This window comes from Mustela nigripes, chromosome 2 (assembly GCF_022355385.1).
Source record: "Mustela nigripes isolate SB6536 chromosome 2, MUSNIG.SB6536, whole genome shotgun sequence".
Lineage (NCBI taxonomy): Eukaryota > Metazoa > Chordata > Mammalia > Carnivora > Mustelidae > Mustela > Mustela nigripes.
Genome location: NC_081558.1, coordinates 16,459,889 through 16,478,811, shown reverse-complemented (window position 1 = coordinate 16,478,811; position 18,923 = coordinate 16,459,889). Strand labels below are relative to the sequence as shown.

General features: G+C 49.1%; 1 protein-coding gene across 1 annotated transcript in view; it reads left to right on the top strand.

Moving 5' to 3' along the window:
- Positions 1-219: 219 nt before the first annotated feature.
- Positions 220-18,923, top strand: part of LTF (lactotransferrin) — a 28,110-nt gene continuing 9,406 nt past the window's right edge. Inside the window, exons 1-13 of the mRNA XM_059389566.1 lie at positions 220-327; positions 6,485-6,648; positions 8,944-9,052; positions 9,380-9,562; positions 9,866-10,013; positions 10,567-10,622; positions 12,037-12,215; positions 12,689-12,863; positions 13,436-13,590; positions 14,801-14,891; positions 15,877-15,924; positions 16,410-16,565; positions 18,135-18,276. Coding sequence (XP_059245549.1) covers positions 285-327; positions 6,485-6,648; positions 8,944-9,052; positions 9,380-9,562; positions 9,866-10,013; positions 10,567-10,622; positions 12,037-12,215; positions 12,689-12,863; positions 13,436-13,590; positions 14,801-14,891; positions 15,877-15,924; positions 16,410-16,565; positions 18,135-18,276 — 1,649 coding nt within the window. The 5' untranslated portion in view covers positions 220-284. The remainder of the gene's footprint in view (positions 328-6,484; positions 6,649-8,943; positions 9,053-9,379; positions 9,563-9,865; positions 10,014-10,566; positions 10,623-12,036; positions 12,216-12,688; positions 12,864-13,435; positions 13,591-14,800; positions 14,892-15,876; positions 15,925-16,409; positions 16,566-18,134; positions 18,277-18,923) is intronic.

Sequence of the window (18,923 nt, the reverse complement as noted above, 5' to 3'; positions counted from 1 at the left end):
CGGGGACTCACAGAGGTGGCCTGTGGGCTGGGTTTCCTCTCTTACGGCGCTAAGGCTGCTGGGGCACCGGTCCTTCTCTGCTCCCTCCCCTGTTCCCCCTCTGCCCCCCTTTCTTGGCCTCAAGGAACTAGCGGAGGAGGGGTGCGAGAGCGCAGGGCAGGGGATGCGTATTGGGCCACAGGGCGGGGCAAACCCCGTGAGGTCACCAAGCCGTGGATAAAGCAGGGCAGAGCCGGTGGGGGTGGCAGAGCCTTCGTTCGCCAGAGTCGCCTCAGGGACCCAGAATGAAGCTAGTCTTCCCTGCCCTGCTGTTTCTCGGGGCTCTTGGTGAGTGCAGGTACCTGGGAGCGCGCCCCGCCAGGTGGGCGCCCTTGGTCTCCGCGCCCGCTGGCTGGATGCCTGCGTCCCCACTATTCCCCTCGACCATCTACCCCTGCGCCCCGTGGGGTGGGCGTTTGCGCCCCCCCACTCCCCGTGCCCCTTACCCTTCCATCCCTTTGCCTCGGCTCCAGCAGCCCGGAGGCGGTCGGGTCCCGCCCACCTGCTTGGGGAGGAGCCAGAGTAGGGCTCTTCTGAGCGGGCTCCTCCTCAAGCGTCCCTAGAGCAGCGAGCGCAAAGCAACCTTGTCCCATTGTGTCCCACTGGGACCTTTGGTACCTATAGTACTCTTGCAGGCTTTTTAGGTGGGAGGCAAATGAGATCCAGAGACCGAGAGTGACTTGCCCAAGACACACAGGAGACTGGAGTTCAGAACCCAGCTCCTGCCAGGACTGTGTAACTTGGGCAAGACAGAGCCCAGTTGATAAAAAAAAAAAAAACAAACCTAAAAAGCCTGCAAGAGAACAATCCAGCTATCTTCTCAGAAGGGCAGAGGTGGTGGCACAGACCTTCCTGAGGGGACCCCTTCTTCAGAGAGTCTAAGAGAGAAATGATTGATTCCTGGTTTTAAATGCATCCAGGCTAGGACTATCTGAAATAGTTTCTGGGGTGTGCGCAGGGCACTCCACAGTCATGGACATTAGTGACTGGAATGTGTGAGGGCAGGGCCCCCTGCAGTTGGGGGGGTGTGTGTGTGTGTGTGACAGGTATCAGTGCCTAGGCAGTATGTGGGGGGTCGGAGGAAAAGGACAGATGTCCCCTCCCTCCCTGGGCTCCTGCCAGCCAGGGTCAGCCTCCTCCTGCCTTAGAGCATGTACTCACAGCTGGGAGAATCCTGGGTGAAAAAGGGCCACAGAGAACACACTGAGTGTACACCCCCAACCTTAGGGACCATGAAGCCATCCCTGTCCCCATCTTCTGGTTTCCTTCTCTAAATTCCTTCCTATGGGTCTTGTTATCCCTGTCTTCTCTGAGGCAGGATTGGGTCTGCCAGGACCAACTGATCAGGACCAGCTTGCCTTCTGCTCCCTGACCTGTGTATAGCCGGCTGGAAGCAGAGCCCAGGGGTGGGGTCACCTGAGAGAGACCAAGAAGCAGGAAACCTTGCTTTCCTGGAGGAGTTCATGGGCTGTGCTGCAGGATCTGGGCTTAGAGTTGCACCCCTGGGTTCCATTTTGAGGATTCACTTGAATCTTGGGTTGCCGTGGACCCCTGCTTTCGGGGGTCCTTGCCCTGCTCCCCTGGGCGTCCTGGCTGGTGAAGGTTGGGTGGGGTGAGAAGAGTAGCTCCATCCCAGTCCCTGCTCTGGAGGTCAGAGGACTGTCTGTCTGTACACAAGCAATCAGGGGATGCATACTTTGAAGGAGATTCCATCCAGGCTCAGGGGGCAGCATCTGAATGGCTGACAGAGTTCAGGTGTGGGGTTGGGGATACAGGAGGGGGCAGCCCCAGACCTGCTTCAGAGAGCACATGGTCTTGAGGGGGACCCATGGTTTCGGAGGTGGCTGGGGAGGGATGAGTGGGTGTCTGGGGAGGGATGAGTGGGTGGTACATTCTAACCCCGCCCCTGGTGTTTGGGGGGGCTGGGACTGTGGATCTTGAAAAACCCCTCTGTGGTCTGTTATAAAGTTTCCTGGTTCAGCCCTTCCCAAGGGAAGAAACCAACTCTGCCTGTGGGTTTCCCATTCCTGCTGCTATTCATGTCCTCCCCCACCTTGAAGCATGGTCTTCTGTTTTGCCTTTCCTCTACACCCTTTGGTTGCATCTGTCATCAAGCTAATTTCTAACACCACCTCACTATTCCTGCCCCTTGTCCATTCCCAATATTTTTCTGCTTGGTTCCCTGCTTTCAGTCTACCCCTTCCCCATTCTTAGCAAAGCTCTTATCTCTGCTCTCTTCCAAGAGAGAGCTCTACTCCCTCTGGAATAAGACCTCCTTGGACCAGCACCTAGGGCTTTCCATGATCTGACCCCAAACCCTTTACGCACTCCATCTCCACTGTGGTCCGTCTCTAACCTGACCAACCTAAATGGGCGGGCTAACTTTGTGGTAAGAGCAGGAGGTTTTGTGTCTGATTTTGTAGGTTGAAATCCTAGACCCAATACTTCTTAGTTGGGGAGAACTTGGACAAGCCACATAAATAGCTAAAGCTACTATTTTCTCACCTGGAAATGAGGGTGTTAGAAGCACTCACAATACAGGGGGTTGGAGGACTGATGGACAGAGAAGGCGTGAAGTGCTGATCAAAGCGCCTGGCATAAAAGGTGCTTGCAACATTGGGGCCATTGTTCTCACTCTCCTGGACCGCCCTGATTACTGGTTGAGGTCATGGGGACCTCACTTCTGGTTTGGTATTGTTTCTTCTAGAGCATTTATCATCCTTAGCTTCCTCTTTTTTTACTTTCTCCCTCTCCAGAAGGGAGGTAAGATCTAGTCCTCTCTGCTTACATGTTCCTCTGTATGCTGTGTATACAGATGGCATCCAGTAAATGCTACTGGGTCACAAGTGGCTGAATATGACATGGTTGGTTGATTTAAAAAAATATATTTTATTTATTTATTTGAAATAGAGTGTGAGAGAGAGAACATGAGCAGGGGGACAGAGGGAGAGGGAGAAGCAAGCTCCCCACTGAGCAGGGAGCCCGTTGTAGGGCTTGATCCCAGAACCCTGGGATCATGACCTGAGCCGAAGACAAAGGCTTAACTGACTGAACCACTGATTTTATGGCAGTACAGTTGCATGAGAGCCTCATGCTAGATTATATCCCCTGGGATTTTTTGGGACATGGCTGCCCTTGAGCCCCTTCTGACTCTGCCTGGGAGCCTCAAATACCTTGGTGGGTCTGATTATACAGGGGATGGTTCACAATTATGCATGGGTCTGATTATGCTAGAGATGGCAGAGGGCTGAGTGTTCTACTCTAAAGCACATCCAAACGGGAAGGGAACTTTTGCCAACAAGTGGGTTTTGTTTGTTTTGCAATAGCTTTATTGAGGTATATTTTACATATCCTCCAATTCACCTATTTTAAATGTACAATTCAGTGATTTGTAGTAATTTTACCAAGTGGCACAACCATTACTGTAAATCAGTTTTAGTACATTTCTTCTCCCTAATGAGTTTCTTCATGTCCGTTTATAGTTACTTCTCATTCCCACCCCCACATCAGGCCATCACTAATCTATTTTCTGTTTTATAGATGTGCCTTTTAGGAAATTTCACACAAGTGGAATCAAACAATAGGTAGTGTCTTGTGTCTGCTTCTTTTTCATTTAGCATAAATGAAGCTCATTTGTATCATGGCCCATACCACTAGTTCTTTCCTTTTTACTGCCAAATAATGTTTTGTTGTGTGAATGTACCACATTTTTTTGAGCCATTCACCAGTGCCTGGACTTTCAGGTTGTTTCTAGTTTTTTGGGGGTGGGGGAGCTTTTCTGGATAATGCTGCTATGAATATTCATAAAGGAGTCATTATGTGGATATATATTTTTATTTCTTTGGGGTATTTATCTAAGAAGTGGATTGCTGTGGGTCATATGGTAACTCTCTGTTTAACATTTTGAGAAACTGACCATCTATTTCCTAAAGTGGCTCCAGTATTATACAGTGTACAAGGGGTCCCATTTCTTCACATCCTTACCCATACGTTATTCTCTGTTTTAGTTACTATAACTAGTTCCAGAAGGTGGGAAATGAAGATCTCATTGTGCTTTTAATTTGCATTTCCCTGATGATTAATGATGTCAAACATCTTTTCATGTGCTTATTAGCCATTTATGTATCTTCTTTGGTGAAATGTCTGTTCATATCTCTTGCCTATTTTTTGATTAGGTTATTTGTCATTGACTGAGTTGTCAAGATTCTTTGTAAGTGTTTCCCCCCAAGCTGTTGCTTGTGTTTGTATTTTCTTAACTGTCCTTGAAACACAAAAGTTTTGAATTTTGATAGGCCCAATTTATCAATTTTTTTTTCATTTGTGGACTGTGTTTTTGGTGTCATAGCTAAGTAAACTTTGTCTAAGCCAAGGTTGCATTGTTTTCCCCTTGTGTTTCCTTCTGAAAGTATAATTGTTTAACTCTTACACTAAATTTTATGATCCAACTTTGAGTTAATTTTCTGTGTGTGGTGTGAGGTAGGGCTCTAAGTTAATCTTTGTATGAGCCTACCTGTGTGCTAGCACCATTTGTTAATAGACTATCCTTCTGCCTATTAACTGCCTTAGTGCCATTAACAAAAATCAATTGAATGTAAATGTAAGGATTTACCTCACTCAGGACTCAATTTTTTTCATTATCTATATGTCTGTCTCTATGCTAAGATCACACTCTTGATAACTGTAGCTTTATATAATTTTTTAAAAGATTTTATTTTATTTATATTTATAAATATATATTAATATATATTTAAAAATCTTTTTAAATATTTTATTTATTTATTTGACACAGAGAGAGATCACAAGTAGGCAGAGAGGCAGGTAGAGAGAGAGGGGGAAGCAGGCTCCCTGCTGAGCAGAGAGCCCAATGTGGAGCTTGATCCCAGGACCCTGGGATCATGACCTGAGCTGAAGGCAGAAGCCTTAGCCCACTGAGCCACCCAGGAGCCCCTATAATGTTTTGAAAGTAGGAAGCAAAATTGCTCCAGATTTGTTCTTTTTCAAAACTGTTTTGACTATTGAATATAAATTATATGGAAAAATTATAAATATAAGTTATATAAAATTAATTTGGTTATTTTATATCAATTTATTTATTTATCCTATATACATTTTCAAATCTGTTTGCCAATTCCTCCAAAAATAAAAAAGTGGCCTGCCAGAATTTTAATAGAATTTGTGTTGATTATTTGTATCAATTTAGGGAGAATTAGCATCTTAAAAATATTGAGTTTTATAAAGCATGAACAAAAATGTTTCTCCACTTATTTAGAACTTCTTTCATTTCCCTTAGCAAAGTTTTATAATTTTCAGTGTAACAATCTTGCATTTGTTTTGTTAAATATTTTTCTAAGCATTTAATTACTTTTGATGTTATTATGAATGAAATTATATACTTTGTTTCATTTTTGGATCAACCAATGCCTATATGCAAAAAATAGAATTGCTCTTTGTGTATTGATCTTGTATCCTGTGACCTTGTTTTACTTGTGTATTAGTTCTAATCGCATTTTGTGCACTCCTTAGGATTTTCTACCTAGAGGATCATGTAATCTGCAAATAAGGACAGTTTTGCTCCTTTCTCTCCAGTATGGGTGTCTTCTGTTGCTTTTTCTTGCCTTATTTCTGTGGCTAGGATCTCCAGTATTATGTAGAATAGAAAAAGTGAGAGTGGATACCTGATCTTAGGGGAAAGCATTCAGTCTTTCACCATTATAATATAATGTTCACTGTAAGTTTTTCATTGATATGGTTTTTAAGGGATGTGAGCAAATCTGGTCTAGCCTCATTCTTAATTGCATAGATTCTACTAACAAAGCAGTCTCTGCTGGAGAACCAGTCTTCTTGATACAGGGTGAAAGGTGGTAACTCAGACACACTGACCCACTTGGTACACCACTCACTACTACTGAAAAGGATTCGGGTGTGTTTTAGTTGCTTGGGCATCATCTGGGGATATTCTTGTCAAAGCAACAGTCTAGAGGGACTTGGATTCTAGGCTGGATTTTGCCACCGCTGAGCAGACAATCACTCAGTTTCCTCAAGAGCCAGTTTCCACCTTAATAAGACAAGAACAATAATCCCTTTCCTGCTTACCTCTTGACTTCAAGTGGGTCAAAGCAGGTGAGAGAACCTCACAAATGGATGCAAAGGGTCATCATCATTTTCTAGAGGTAGGAAATGTGTCAGGTACAGGAAAGAAAATAATCCAGAGGCTCTGACCATCTCCTTTCATTTACTGAGAGTCACAGCCCTCTGGCCAGCAGAGAATGCTCATTAGACCATCAAGACATCTGCACTCGAGGACAGTGGCCTAACTTTGGCACTGAGTGAGGGGTAAAGGGGAGGAGCAGAGAGATGGAAGAGTCTGGAAAACCCTGTCAGAGGGTGAGGTGGTGTCTCCCGTGGGCAGTGCTCGAACCCTGACTCCTTGGTTTCTCTCTCCCAGGACTGTGTCTGGCCGCGCCTAGGAAAAATGTTCGGTGGTGCACCATATCAAAAGCAGAGTGGGCAAAATGCTCCAAATTCCAACGGAATATGAAGAAAGTGGGGGGCCCTACAGTCTCCTGCACAAAGAGAACCTCCCACCAAGAATGTATCCAGGCCATCAAGGTAAGTCACTGCCGTGTGTCTGGGTGGGACGAAACTGAATGAAGGGAATGAAATGGAGTGAAATAGAAAAAGTGTTTCCCCCCACTTCTTCTGCTTTTCTTTTTGGGTATCTGTTAGTTGGGAGTGCTCCTTCCTTATAGGACACAGGGCCATTTTGAGAGAAGATATTAACATTTCAAAGTTGAGAGACGAAAGGTGGGGAATCTGGGGTTTGCAACACAAATTGTTAAAAAGAGTGTTGCAAACACAGAAGTAGTCACATTGGATGAACAGGCAACATCAGGGTTCCTCTGAAAGGTAAAACCTCCAGATGATCATTACCACCAAACCCTGAACAAAGTAAGATCAGCTGATCTGTCATTACCGGACCACAGGGCTTGGGAAGGGCTGGCCAGGGCACCAGGCATTGGAAGGACATTTGTGCAAAACATACTCAGAGAGAGAGAAAAGGGAATCATGACTTCCGGATGATCGCAGATTCCTTTTGTTTTTTTAAGATATAACATCTACTGAAATAATTTCTACTCATTCACTCAACATATATGTTCTGTGTCCCTTCCCTGTGCCATTGTTGTGGACACTTGACTCTAGCAGAGTGGATAAATTGTGTCTAAGTTTCTAATAATATCTAGAGTTATCAGAACAATACGTAGGGGTAAAAGATCTAGCTTAAACAATGTTTTAGGCTATTGTTTTATAACTATGGCCTGGGGAAAAACAGCACCAGCATACATTGCTCATTTAAAATGCAGAATCTTAGACTTCGTTCTAACCTATTCAACTGAGTACCTGTGATGGGGTCACAGAATTTGCCTTTTTAATAAAAACCCCCTTCAAAATCAGTTCTAGATACCACACATCAAATGATGTCATTGGAAACAGAACACACATTTTTGAAGAACCAAGGGACAGGTTAATTCTCAGAAATTTGGAGGACAAGAATGCTTGTAGCTTTTAAGCAATGAACAAAATCATAAGGTAAACTGACAGATTAAAAAACATAAAAAATTTAATTTATAGCCATTGAAAACATTCAACCAAAAAATTTAGAAAGCACCAGAATGAATATGCAGCAGCTCTGACAAGGGGTTCCTATTTACTGTACACTCTATAAAGAATTAATTCAACCTGGTCAGAAAGGTAGGGTCCTATATGAAAAATAATATGAGCCAAGCATGCTCATAGTAGGAGGGCATGCATAATTACTAAAATTACTAAAATTACATAGTAGTAGGAGGGCATGCATAATTACTAAAAATACGAAATGTTTGTTCCCTTTAGTAACCGGAAGAATATACACCTAAGCAATCCGTTAGCATTTACATTTTTAAAAGTAATAGCAGTAAAACAAAAGCCTGTCCTGCTGGTGATTTTATAGCAAAACTGATCTTCCTGGTCGGTGGGATTCTAAATTGCCATTACGGATCTTCTGGAAAGCAGAAAAACAACAGTGGCCAGGGCCATGAAGATAAACAGACTCACCGTCTGGGTGATTCCCACCCTTGGATGCCTACCCCACGGTGACAGATCATCGGAAGGAAAAAAGAAACCTATGAGGACAAAGCGATCCATAAAAGCATAGATATCATAGCAAAAAAAAAGAAAGTGCTGAACATTTGAGGAATTACTGGATAAGCCATGGAACAACCGCACTATCCTAAAATATGAGGAGGTCAATGAAGTCAATAAAGACTGCAGGAGTAAGAAAATGTCATGCGGTTTTAGATGAGTAAAACAGTGCACCAAATATTGTCTCTACCAGATTGCCAATATAAAGGTGCAGTTGTTAATTGGTTGCCTTCCGCTCAGGTCATGATCCCAGGGCCCTGGGATGGAGCCCCGCATCAGGCTCCCTGCTCGGCGGGAAGCCTGCTTCTCCCTCTCCCACTCCCCCTGCTTGTGTTCCTTCTCTCGCTGTGTCTGTCTCTGTCAAATACATAAATAAAATAAAAAGAAATAGGTAAGTTTATGAGAAGTAATATGCCCAAGAGAATGCACATGGTTTATTAGGATAATTTAAAGATAGCATAATAGTTCTATTTTCTTTTCGATAAAAAAGGAACTTAAAAGAACCAAATATAGAAAAGATGGGAGCAAGCATCTCGAATAAACAAGTTTGGATATAAATGAATGAAATGAATGAGCGATACGGGCAGGGGGTTCGTACAAAAAAGAGAATATAGCGATATGGCTGGAAGATCCTTCTAGCCACAAAGACCTGTGACATCCTGGAACTGAGTGGCCTGGATTAGGGTGGGCTCTCTTCTGAAGCTTGGCTGGCCTCTTTGCTTTCAGGCAAACAAGGCAGATGCCGTGACCCTGGATGGTGGTTTGGTGTATGAGGCTGGCCAGGGCCCCAACAAACTGCGACCCATAGTAGCTGAGGTGTATGGGACCCAAGCAGGTGAGTTCTCCCTGGAGATCCAGAAGCTGGGGTGGCCCTGGTCTTGGCCCTGGGCTCCATGTAGTCAAAGGGGCTGCGTTGTAGAGGTGGGGTCTCAGATAGCATTCCACTTGCAGGGGTCAGAGGTCCTGGGCCCTTTGGGCCAGATGCCCCCCCCCCAGTTAGGGAGGACATGTGTGTGCTCCCTGGGGGACAGAGTGGACCAGAGGAAAAGGTAGCCTACAGCTCCCCTTTTCACCCGGGGAAGGTCAAGGTGGGCTGTTTTTCTCTCTCTAAGGCTTTTAATTATCCGGTTAAGAGCTTTCAGTTCTCTCTGTCCCTCTGCAGAGCAACGAATCTACTATTATGCTGTGGCCATAGCCAAGAAGGGCACCAACTTTCAGCTCAACCAACTACAAGGCTTGAGGTCCTGCCACACAGGCCTTGGCAGGTCCGCTGGATGGAACATCCCGATGGGTACCCTTCGTCCATTCTTGAACTGGGCAGGGCCACCTGAGCCCCTTGAGGAAGGTGAGAGGGCTGGGGGATGGAGTGCCTCTCCGGCGGGGGTCTCCGGCCCAGCTGCACACACAGGTTGCTTGGTACACACGTGTGATGAGCCCAAGGTGGGTCTCTCTGCACCAGCGGCCCTTGGAAGGAGGCAGCTGAGTCTGCCATCGGCCAAGGGCATCTCTGAGCTCCCAGCCTCACGAAGAGGTTGTCCAGCAAGGATAGAGGAAGTGGCTCTCTGCCCACAGGAGCGACACAGGGGGGTGTGACGTGCTGTGGCTGGGCTGGCTCACCCCATGTGGTCTGTTTCTCTGTGTTTGACAGCTGCGGCCAAATTCTTCTCCGCCAGCTGCGTGCCCTGCGCGGATGAGCAACGGTACCCCAACCTATGTCGCCTGTGTGCGGGGACAGGGGGAAATAAATGTGCCTGCTCCTCCAAGGAACCATACTTTGGCTACTCTGGTGCCTTCAAGTGAGTGAGAAGGTCGTCTTCTCCTGAGTGCCACGCGTCCTCAGCCCAGGAAGCCTTTTCTCTGGCCCCAAATACAGCTCAGCCTGCTGGCCGGGCCCGCTGCGGTGTAGACAGAAGTACTTAGTAGAAAGAGGGCATTGACGTTGCCCGGCGAACGTGCCCCTCCAGCCCCCACCCCCGGACTCCCCCATGGTGCCCCTCACCCCTACACCAGTCTGGTGGTGTCCTCAAGATACTCAGACTTTACTTTCTGGTGTAGAGTCTTCAAACCCTTTTATACAGAAAGACCCATTTTGCCCTTTCAGCCCCTAACACAGGCGATGAGGGGGGTGGTCTCTGGCCAGCACCTGAGCCCTTCTTCTTCACCATCTACCTGGACGTGGCTCTTGCTCCCTCCCCAGATGGGGTGCCCCAAAGCCTCAGAGCCTTGACCACTGTGGGTCGGACGCCCACAGGAGACAAACCCCGGGACCCTGTTTCCCTGGGAGGCACGAGGAAGAAGCTGGGGAGGGCCGCTTCGTGCTGACCCTTCCCGTGCTTTCTCATTCCACAGGTGTCTGCAGGAAGGGGCTGGAGATGTGGCTTTTGTCAGGGACAGCACAGTGTTTGGTAAGAGGCAGGAGGAGAGCCTTGGGTACTCGCTCCTTTTATTTTATTCTACCATAATTCTGAGTATTGAGCTAATCGGATGCCTCATCTCTTAGCACACTATTGTTGGGGTTCCCTACAGGACATGCCTCTTTTTATTTTCTTTTATTTCTTCTTTTAAACAATCCTTTTCTCTTAAATCCCCCATACCCACTGCCTTTCTTTTCCTCCTAGACAGCCCCGCGGTGGTACTCGACACGGGTCCTTCGAGACGTATGGGGTCTTGCAAAATGCAGAGCGCCCCTTGTATTTTGGCGTATTAAGACCGCAGACGTTTCAGCATTAGAAACCATGCTGCTGCCCAGATTTTCCACCCAGCATTTTGTTCCAGAGATGTATCTGTGTTTTGGGTCTGTCTAGTTCAGTGGTTCTGTCTGTTGAGGAATGCTCCATGGAATGTGTCTACCAGATTCGAATGCTTTCATTTTCTTCTGTTAGTAGGATTTTGCTGTAGTTGTTGGGATAGATGGCGTCTGTCAAGGTCAAGAACTTTACCAAGTTCTCCATACTACTAGTTTTCTGAAACTAAAAAAACAAACACAAGTAGATGTTGAACATACACGTACTTGTTCTGCATCTATTAAAATTAAGATGATCTCACGGTTCTCTTCCTTTTCTCCATTAATGGCATACATTGCTTTAGCTTTTTGGATGATTGACCATTCTTTTGTTAATGGGATAAACTGACAAACCATAATCCTGATCTGCTAGTTTTTTAAGATGCTCTGTTAGACGGAATTAGCTAATGTATATTTGAGATTGATGCTTTTATGCTCATAAAGACAAGAGGGCTGTCATTCTCTGCTGTACTTCTCTCTCTGATTTTGAGATCAAGGTTGTACTAATCTCATAAGAGGAGCTGGGCAGGTTCCTGTCACTTTATATATTTGGAAGCGATGTATATACGAGATACATCAGCACTTCCAAATCGGGCTGAACTCTCTCATAAAAACAGTCTTTCCCCTTCTTTAGATAGCACCCAGCGTTGGGAAGTGATTCAACTGTATCTCTCGCCGTAAACGTGTTTGTAATTTTTATTCTTTCTAGAGAGATGGGTGAGGCATCTCCCCCGGGATGGCTACCTGGGTTACCTCTGCCAGCTGGCCCTTTTCTGGGCAGAGTTGCCATGAAAACAGATGGGGTCTGGTTCTGCCTTCTTGACCAGCCAGGCAGCAGTCTTGATCCCGGAGCAGCCTGTCTGACCCAGAGGAACACTGGGCTAGCCCCCGAGGCTTTCTGGGCATTGGAGCAATCCACTGCCTTTCTTACCGCCCAGTGCTGTAAAGTGCCTCCGATGTCTCCCCTGACGGAAGCTCATGGTTAGTGCCTCCACGAGGCTCATCTGACCTTCCCTTTACTTCTGCCCTTCCTCCAGAGAACCTGCCAAACAAGGCTGACCAGGACAAGTATGAACTGCTTTGCTTAAACAACATTCGGAAGCCCGTGGACGCTTTTCAGGACTGTCACCTGGCCCGGATCCCTTCTCATGCTGTTGTGGCCCGAAGTGTGGATGGCAAGGAGGACTTGATCTGGGAGCTTCTCCAGAAGGCACAGGTATCCACCCCTCGTCCCCCCCACCCCCATCCCTGGAGGCCCTCCGCACCTCCTTGGATTTATGTGGGGAGGTGCTTTCCTTCCCTAATTTCCTGCTGTTCCAGAAGTCCTACTGCAGCCTCTCTTCCCAAAAGGTGACACATTCAGGGAACTGCCTACCTCGGCGGTGCTCTAGACAGCAGAAGCAATCAAGATCTCTCCAGCATTACTGATGAACATTGTCTCGTGGGCTGGAGCAGAAGCAGAGGGAGGATGGGGCAGTATTCTCAGGACCTTAAGGTGCTGGGACCCTAGCAGCTTTCTAAGAAATAAGCCACAGCAGAACTCCTGCCACAGGGAAGGCGCTGGTCCCTACGCAGGAGGAACAGAACCAAGGATCATCCCCGGGCTCCGGATGCTGTTTTTCAACCTGATATTTTTCCTTTCCTCTCTATTTAACACTGAGACTGTGATTCTTATTCTTCCCGAATTAGGAAAAGTTTGGGAAAGACAAGTCATCTTCGTTCCAGCTCTTTGGCTCCCCTGCAGGGGAGAAGGATCTGCTGTTCAAAGACTCCACCCTTGGGTTTTTGAGGATCCCCTCGAATATAGATTCTGAGCTGTACCTTGGCTTCAACTTCATCAGTGCCTTCCAGAGCCTGAAGGAAAGTGAGTGAGGCCCGGGGCAGGACCTGGGTGAGGAAGTTGGGGGTTGGGGTGGAGGGGTAGAGGGAGTAGGGGGGTGAGGGGTGGGGAGGCAGGCTGGCAGCAGGGGCTGCAAACTGCCGGGGAGACCTTCCAGGAAGGACCCTGCACTCCCTTCTCAGGCAGTGCGGCCCTGCTCTAGAGCGGTCACTTCTCCACTGGAGGCAGAGGCCAGTGTCCTGTCAACCAAGTGGTGACTGCCCAAGGGGAGTTTGAGGATGGGCTCAACATCCCCTAAGCCATCTCCTGGGACTGCCACTGTCTCTGTGTCCTGGAGCTTGTGTCCCATGGGACCGAGACATTAGACGAGTTATTGCACTAAGGCTCAAAGGGTGGATTAGAAACCCGGGAAGTCTCCAAAGGAACGGAAATGAGAAGCCCGGTTATGAGCGCGCCTGGAGAAGGGGTTGTGTCTAGGAAGGATGGCGGGAAGGCAGCAGGTGCCCGGGCGCTTCTCTGGGCTGGCGGGCGCTGGGCAGCGCCGGGGTGTCCCCGCTGGGCTCTGGACCCCACTTCGGCCTTGTTCCCGTGAGCAGAGGCTTCGGAGACGGCAGAGCGGCGCGCGCGGGTGGCGTGGTGCGCGGTGGGCCCGGAGGAGCTGCGCAAGTGCGAGCAGTGGAGCCGGGCGAGCGGCGGGACCGTGAGCTGCGAGTCAGCGCCCAGCGGCGAGGACTGCATCGCGCTGGTCATGGTAGGGGCGCGGGCTCTGCCGGGAGTGGTCCAGGGCCCCGGGACGCTGCGCGCTCCGTTCAGAATTGCTTCTGGTGGCCATTCCACCCCCCTCCCCACCCCGCCCAAGCCTGCTTTGTCGCAATTATTGCAGGGGACCGAGGAAACCTAGACAGGTAGCATGTCGGACACCACTAGCAGAGCTACACCGCGGTTCAGGGGTTGAGAGCTCCCTACCCCCGGATTCCTGGGTACACGTGTGCATCCCGGATTGCACCTGTTCCGTAGGCTTTGAGTCCTTGTCACTTGCCGATACGTCGTGGCCATTTTCCCACGTGAACATAGTCTCTGAAAACACTTAAAAATGATGTTTTGGTATCTTTCCTGTGTCTGTGGCTTGGTTTAGCCATGATCCTATTCTGCTTAGTCCCCTTACTTCATTATTATCTATAATTCGGTGCCCCATCCCTGAATTGAAATCTTCAGCCACGTCTCCAGTTATTTTTAGGAGAGTTGTCAAAAAAAAAAAAAAATTATTACTGAGCCAAAGAGGGAGTTAGTCTTGATGAATCCATGTTCCATTGTTGGAGTGCAGGCTTGTTCATTTCCAGGATGAGGCAGATCAGTCATTTTGGCTCATTTGTCAAAATGACCTTTTTTTTTTTTTTTTTTTTTAAATTTACTGATTTGAGAGAGAGAGAGAGGGAGAGAGCACAAACAGGGGGAGGGGCAGAAAGAGAGGGAGAAGCAGACTCTTCACTGAACAGAAAGCCCCACAAAGGGCTCGATCCCAGGATCCTGGGATCATGACCCGAGCCGAAGGAAGATGCTTAACCCACTGAGCCACCCAGGCTCCCCCATGTGGAACAGCTTCTGTGTAGCTCTTTGAGTGTGGTGCCAATGGGATGAGAACAGACCAGGCCGGTTGTTCGCATGCATTTCCTCCGTGAGTGAGGCTGGTCCGGGAGGGTGTCCCAAGAGTGCTTGGAGGACAGAAAATCTGTGCTGGAAGTGACAGCCTGAAAGGCATAGAGGGCTGGTGGAGAATCAGTAGTGCCCATACATAGTCTTTCCTTGGATGCTGTGTTCACACAAACCCCTGTCTCTTTCTGCTGCTTTATCGGAACACCTGACATTCTCCGACGTATAGCCATGCTCCAAGAGACCCTAAAACAGATGGGCTGGGAGAGAGCCTCCCTGTGTGCTGCTGACGATTTGCTTTGGTTTTGCAGAAAGGAAAAGCTGATGCCTTGAGCCTGGATGGAGGACTTATCTATGTTGCGGGCAAGTGTGGTTTGGTGCCTGTCTTGGCAGAGAACCAAAGTAAGTTGGGGGAGTGTCTTCTCTGGTTTATTCTGTCTGGGCCATGGGAGGAGTAAGCCCACTGGGTGGGGTCCAGGTGGAGATGCTGAGACGGGGGATGCATTCAAACTGGAGAATCGGGGGGGAAAGGGTAAAGGAAAGAGGCTTTTACCTGCTGTGTTGAGAATCATGGATCGAGCATGGACAGAGCATAGATTGGCATGGATTGGCTTCTTCCTTCTCATTTTAAAAAAAGGTTTTAGGGGCACTTGGGTGGCTGAGTTGGATAAGTGTCTGACCTTGACTCCGGTCATGATCTCTGGGTCCTGGGATTGAGCCCTGTGTCAGGCTCCATGCTCAGTGGGGGAGTCTGCTTCTCCCTCTCCCTCTGCCCAGCCCCCAACTTGTGTTCTCTCTCTCTCAAATAAATAAAATCTTTAAAAGAAGAGTTTAGTTTAGTATAATATACATACAGAAAAATGCCCATAGGCGTGCAACTCAGTGATATTTCACAAACCGATACATCCTGGTGTGCTAGTGCCCAGATCGAGACACAGCAAATTCCACGTGGCCCTGGGTGCCCTCCTGCCACCAGCCCCCTTACTCCAGCCAGGGTAATGACCCTTGACCTTGGACAACACAGAGCAATTCTGCCTGATTTTAAACCTTGCATGTGAGGCATGTGCTTTGTACGTCTCTCGCTCGGTGCTCCGTTGGTGTTGTTCCTCCAAAGGATGGACTCTCGTGGCTGTGCGGTGTTCTGTGCCGTGACTCGACCAGTTACTTGTCCCTCCTAAGGCAGAGAGGCATTTGGGTCACGTCCAGCTGGTGGCCGTTGTGAGCGAGCATCTGCGAACACAAGGACGGATGCCTTTCTGGTGCCCGGGGCTGCTGCACCGTCCCTTCTCCTCGGATTTGATCCTGTGTCGTTGAGATTTTAAAAAGTTTGCGATTTCTCCACAAAGCTCAGGGTTGAACGGCATTTTGCTTGTTTTTGTCCTTTCAGAATCACAGGACGTTAATGACGCAGGTTGTGTGGATAGACCGGCGGAAGGTGAGTTGGAATCTGTTCCCTTTCCGGTTGGAGGTTAAGTCCTCATTGCCAGAGGGGGGGGGGATGGCAGGAGCTCTAGAAAAACTCAGAGAAAGGGATGCAGCTGGAGAATCCTGAAGTTCTTTCGAAGATGCATATAATTCACAGATGCGTAATGGTAATGAATGTTCTGCTGAGAACTTTCAGAATGGCTCAATGTGTCCTGATCGCAGGGCAGGAGGGTGGTTACATCCCTGTCTCGTATGGCTGGGTCAGGGTAGGTCCCCAGCCACCGCTTAAAGGCTCGGCTTGTCTTCTTCCTTTCATAGCCTAGCTCGGGCTCGCCTTCACATAGAACAGTCGCTTAAGTTTCCGACAGTGGCCAGATATCTGGGGGGTATCCCTGATTGGTGGGGCTCCTTGACTTGTTTTGGCTCTGGCTGCAGATAGCTGTGCTCAAGTCCAATGCCAGATGCCCCCCGCCCACCCCTCTTCTGTTGTTCCAGGGTACCTTGCTGTGGCCGTTGTCAGGAAATCAGACCCCAGTCTCACCTGGAACTCTCTGAGAGGCAGGAAGTCCTGCCACACCGCCGTGGGCAGGACCGCGGGCTGGAACATCCCCGTGGGCCTGCTCTTCAACCAGACGGGCTCCTGCAAGTTTGGTAAGGCGTCCTGAGGGAGTCGTGCGTGGGTAGGTGCGCTGAGCTGTGGGACCTCAGGGAAGGGGGGTTGAGGGGCCGACTGTGGCCCGAAGGCCTCTCTTGGGGTCGGCATGTTGTCTGTGTGGCAGACTGGACAGCAAGGAGTGGGTCACCCCACCCCAAGATAAAAAACTGGAGGACCAGTCAGCTTCTCTGCACCCTAAGAATAGATACAGGTTCTGAGAAGTACAGAATTTTGTTTAATCTTTTGAAGTGTTCCATCCAAATTTCTCCTAGGCGCACCTGTTTGCCTTAGGAAACAGACTTCCTCCATGCTGCCAGGAAACCAAATTAAGAGCTCAAGGGTTCTGGCTCTGCCTGCTTCTGGGGCCTTCTCTCCCTGCATGCCCCATGTTCCCCCCGCCATGTGCAGGCCGTGGCCCACCTGCTGTGGGCCTGCTGTGTGGCATGTCCTCACCGGGGCTTGCCTCTCGTGCAGGTGTCTCCTCAAGGAGGACGCTGCTGCATTTTGAGTGGATTTGGGAGCCCGGCTCAGGCAGACTTCCATGGGGCTCTTTCCCAGCCCCGTGGCTGCCTCCAAGCAGGGAGAGGGGACCTTAGCAGGTGCTCCCCGGGCCTCTGCGGAGGTTGACACATGGTGTGGCTCTCCCAGGGGCAGGGCCCGCATGAGTCGGATAATGGGTGCTAGCTGCTCATCGAGGCAGGACCTTCTCGTCCCCAGCATGCCCTCTCGCCTTCACCCATACAAGTCCATGTTAACTCCTAAACGTGGGTCAGATCACAGGGGGGGTTAGTCGGATCAAGTTCAGCGGCCAGGAGAGAAAAATCCCAAGTAGCAGAGGCTTCCACAAAGCAGAGGTTTCTTTCTCATGGAAGTGAAACCCAGAGATTAGATTGTCCGGAGCTACTGTGATAAGCTCCCAGGGTCAGAGCCCGGGCTTCAAACACAGAGCTGTGATCTGTGTGGCTGCTGTGCTCAAGGTCCCTTCATGGCCCATATATGTCACAACTGGAGTCCGGGTGCCCACTTTGGCAGGCTGTGTGCAGAAGGAAAGAGAAGAAGGGGAGAAAATCTGGGCCAACTGTCTTCGAAGGGTGTTTCTAAGGAACTTGCTGGAGAGTTCTGTACTAGCCACAGGGCATTTGGTAAGGCCAGTCTTTCTTTATTCTAACGGACCGGATGCCCAGGTAAAAAGGAGGGCTTCTGTTTCTGAAGATAGGGGAAATCAGATCCTGGAAGGCGGCCAGCAGGTTTGGCTGTGGGTCACTGCCAAGTTCATCAGTTGAGTCTCAGCCCGAGGGTGTCACAGTGGGTCCCTCTGCCCAGTACTGGACCCTTTTCTCCAGCCCCCGGGCAGACTTCCTGTCAGTGCCTCCGGTGTGAAGCTCTTCTGATTTCTGCTGGGCCCTCTGTGAGTGGCAGCACCAGCTGGTGTGTGACATCGAGGGTGTGGTGTCCTTGCCAGGCTGTGGAATGGACCCAACCCAAGCTGTATGGCCTGCTGGGTGGAGAGACCTCTGATCTCGACTCAGGTGGGAAGCGCTGACTCCTGTGTTCGTTCTCTCCAGATGAATTCTTTAGCCAGAGCTGTGCCCCTGGGTCAGACCTGAAGTCCAATCTCTGTGCGCTGTGCGTGGGCGACGAGAAGGGTGAACACAAGTGTGCGCCCAACAACAATGAGAGATACTTTGGCTACACTGGGGCTTTTAGGTGAGTTCTGCAGCCGAGCCTGCCCTGGGTGGGGCTTTGTTTTTCATACCTCATCCTCCAGCATCTTGACTATGCGCTTCTAAGGAGGCAGACACGGAGACACGGCCTGTCACAGCAGAGCCAAGGGGCGGCCTGCGGGCCCACAAAGGGGCTGCACCCATCAGGGCCCCTCCACTCCTTCCCAAGGCTGCCACGGGGTTGCTGCCATGGGGCTGCATGACCTCAGCTCTGCCGGGCCCCTCTCTGTGGCCTGGCACCCAAGTCAGCCTCAGTGGGCCTCAGCGTCATTCTCCTCAAAATCAAATGGGTCGTGTCTGTGGCCTCTTAAGTCCTTTCTACAGTTCAATTTTATGGGCAAGAATTCTCTTTCCTGTAGCCGCCAGCCTCTTCACCCTCACCCCCCATCAGGGTTGTTCTTATATCTCACAGTTTACTTTTCTCTCTGATTTCAGCCTTAGAAATGGCCAAGACAAAGCAGTAGTGCATTGTTATTTTCCACAAGAAAGTGAAAGATAAACCAAAAAATACGTTTTTAGAATTCACCAGTTTTAACCACTTAGCAATCCACAGTAATTATCCATAATTCAAAATTGCAACCCCGTTCCTACAGAGGTCGGCTTCTCAGGGGTCCTCCCCAATCCCCTTTT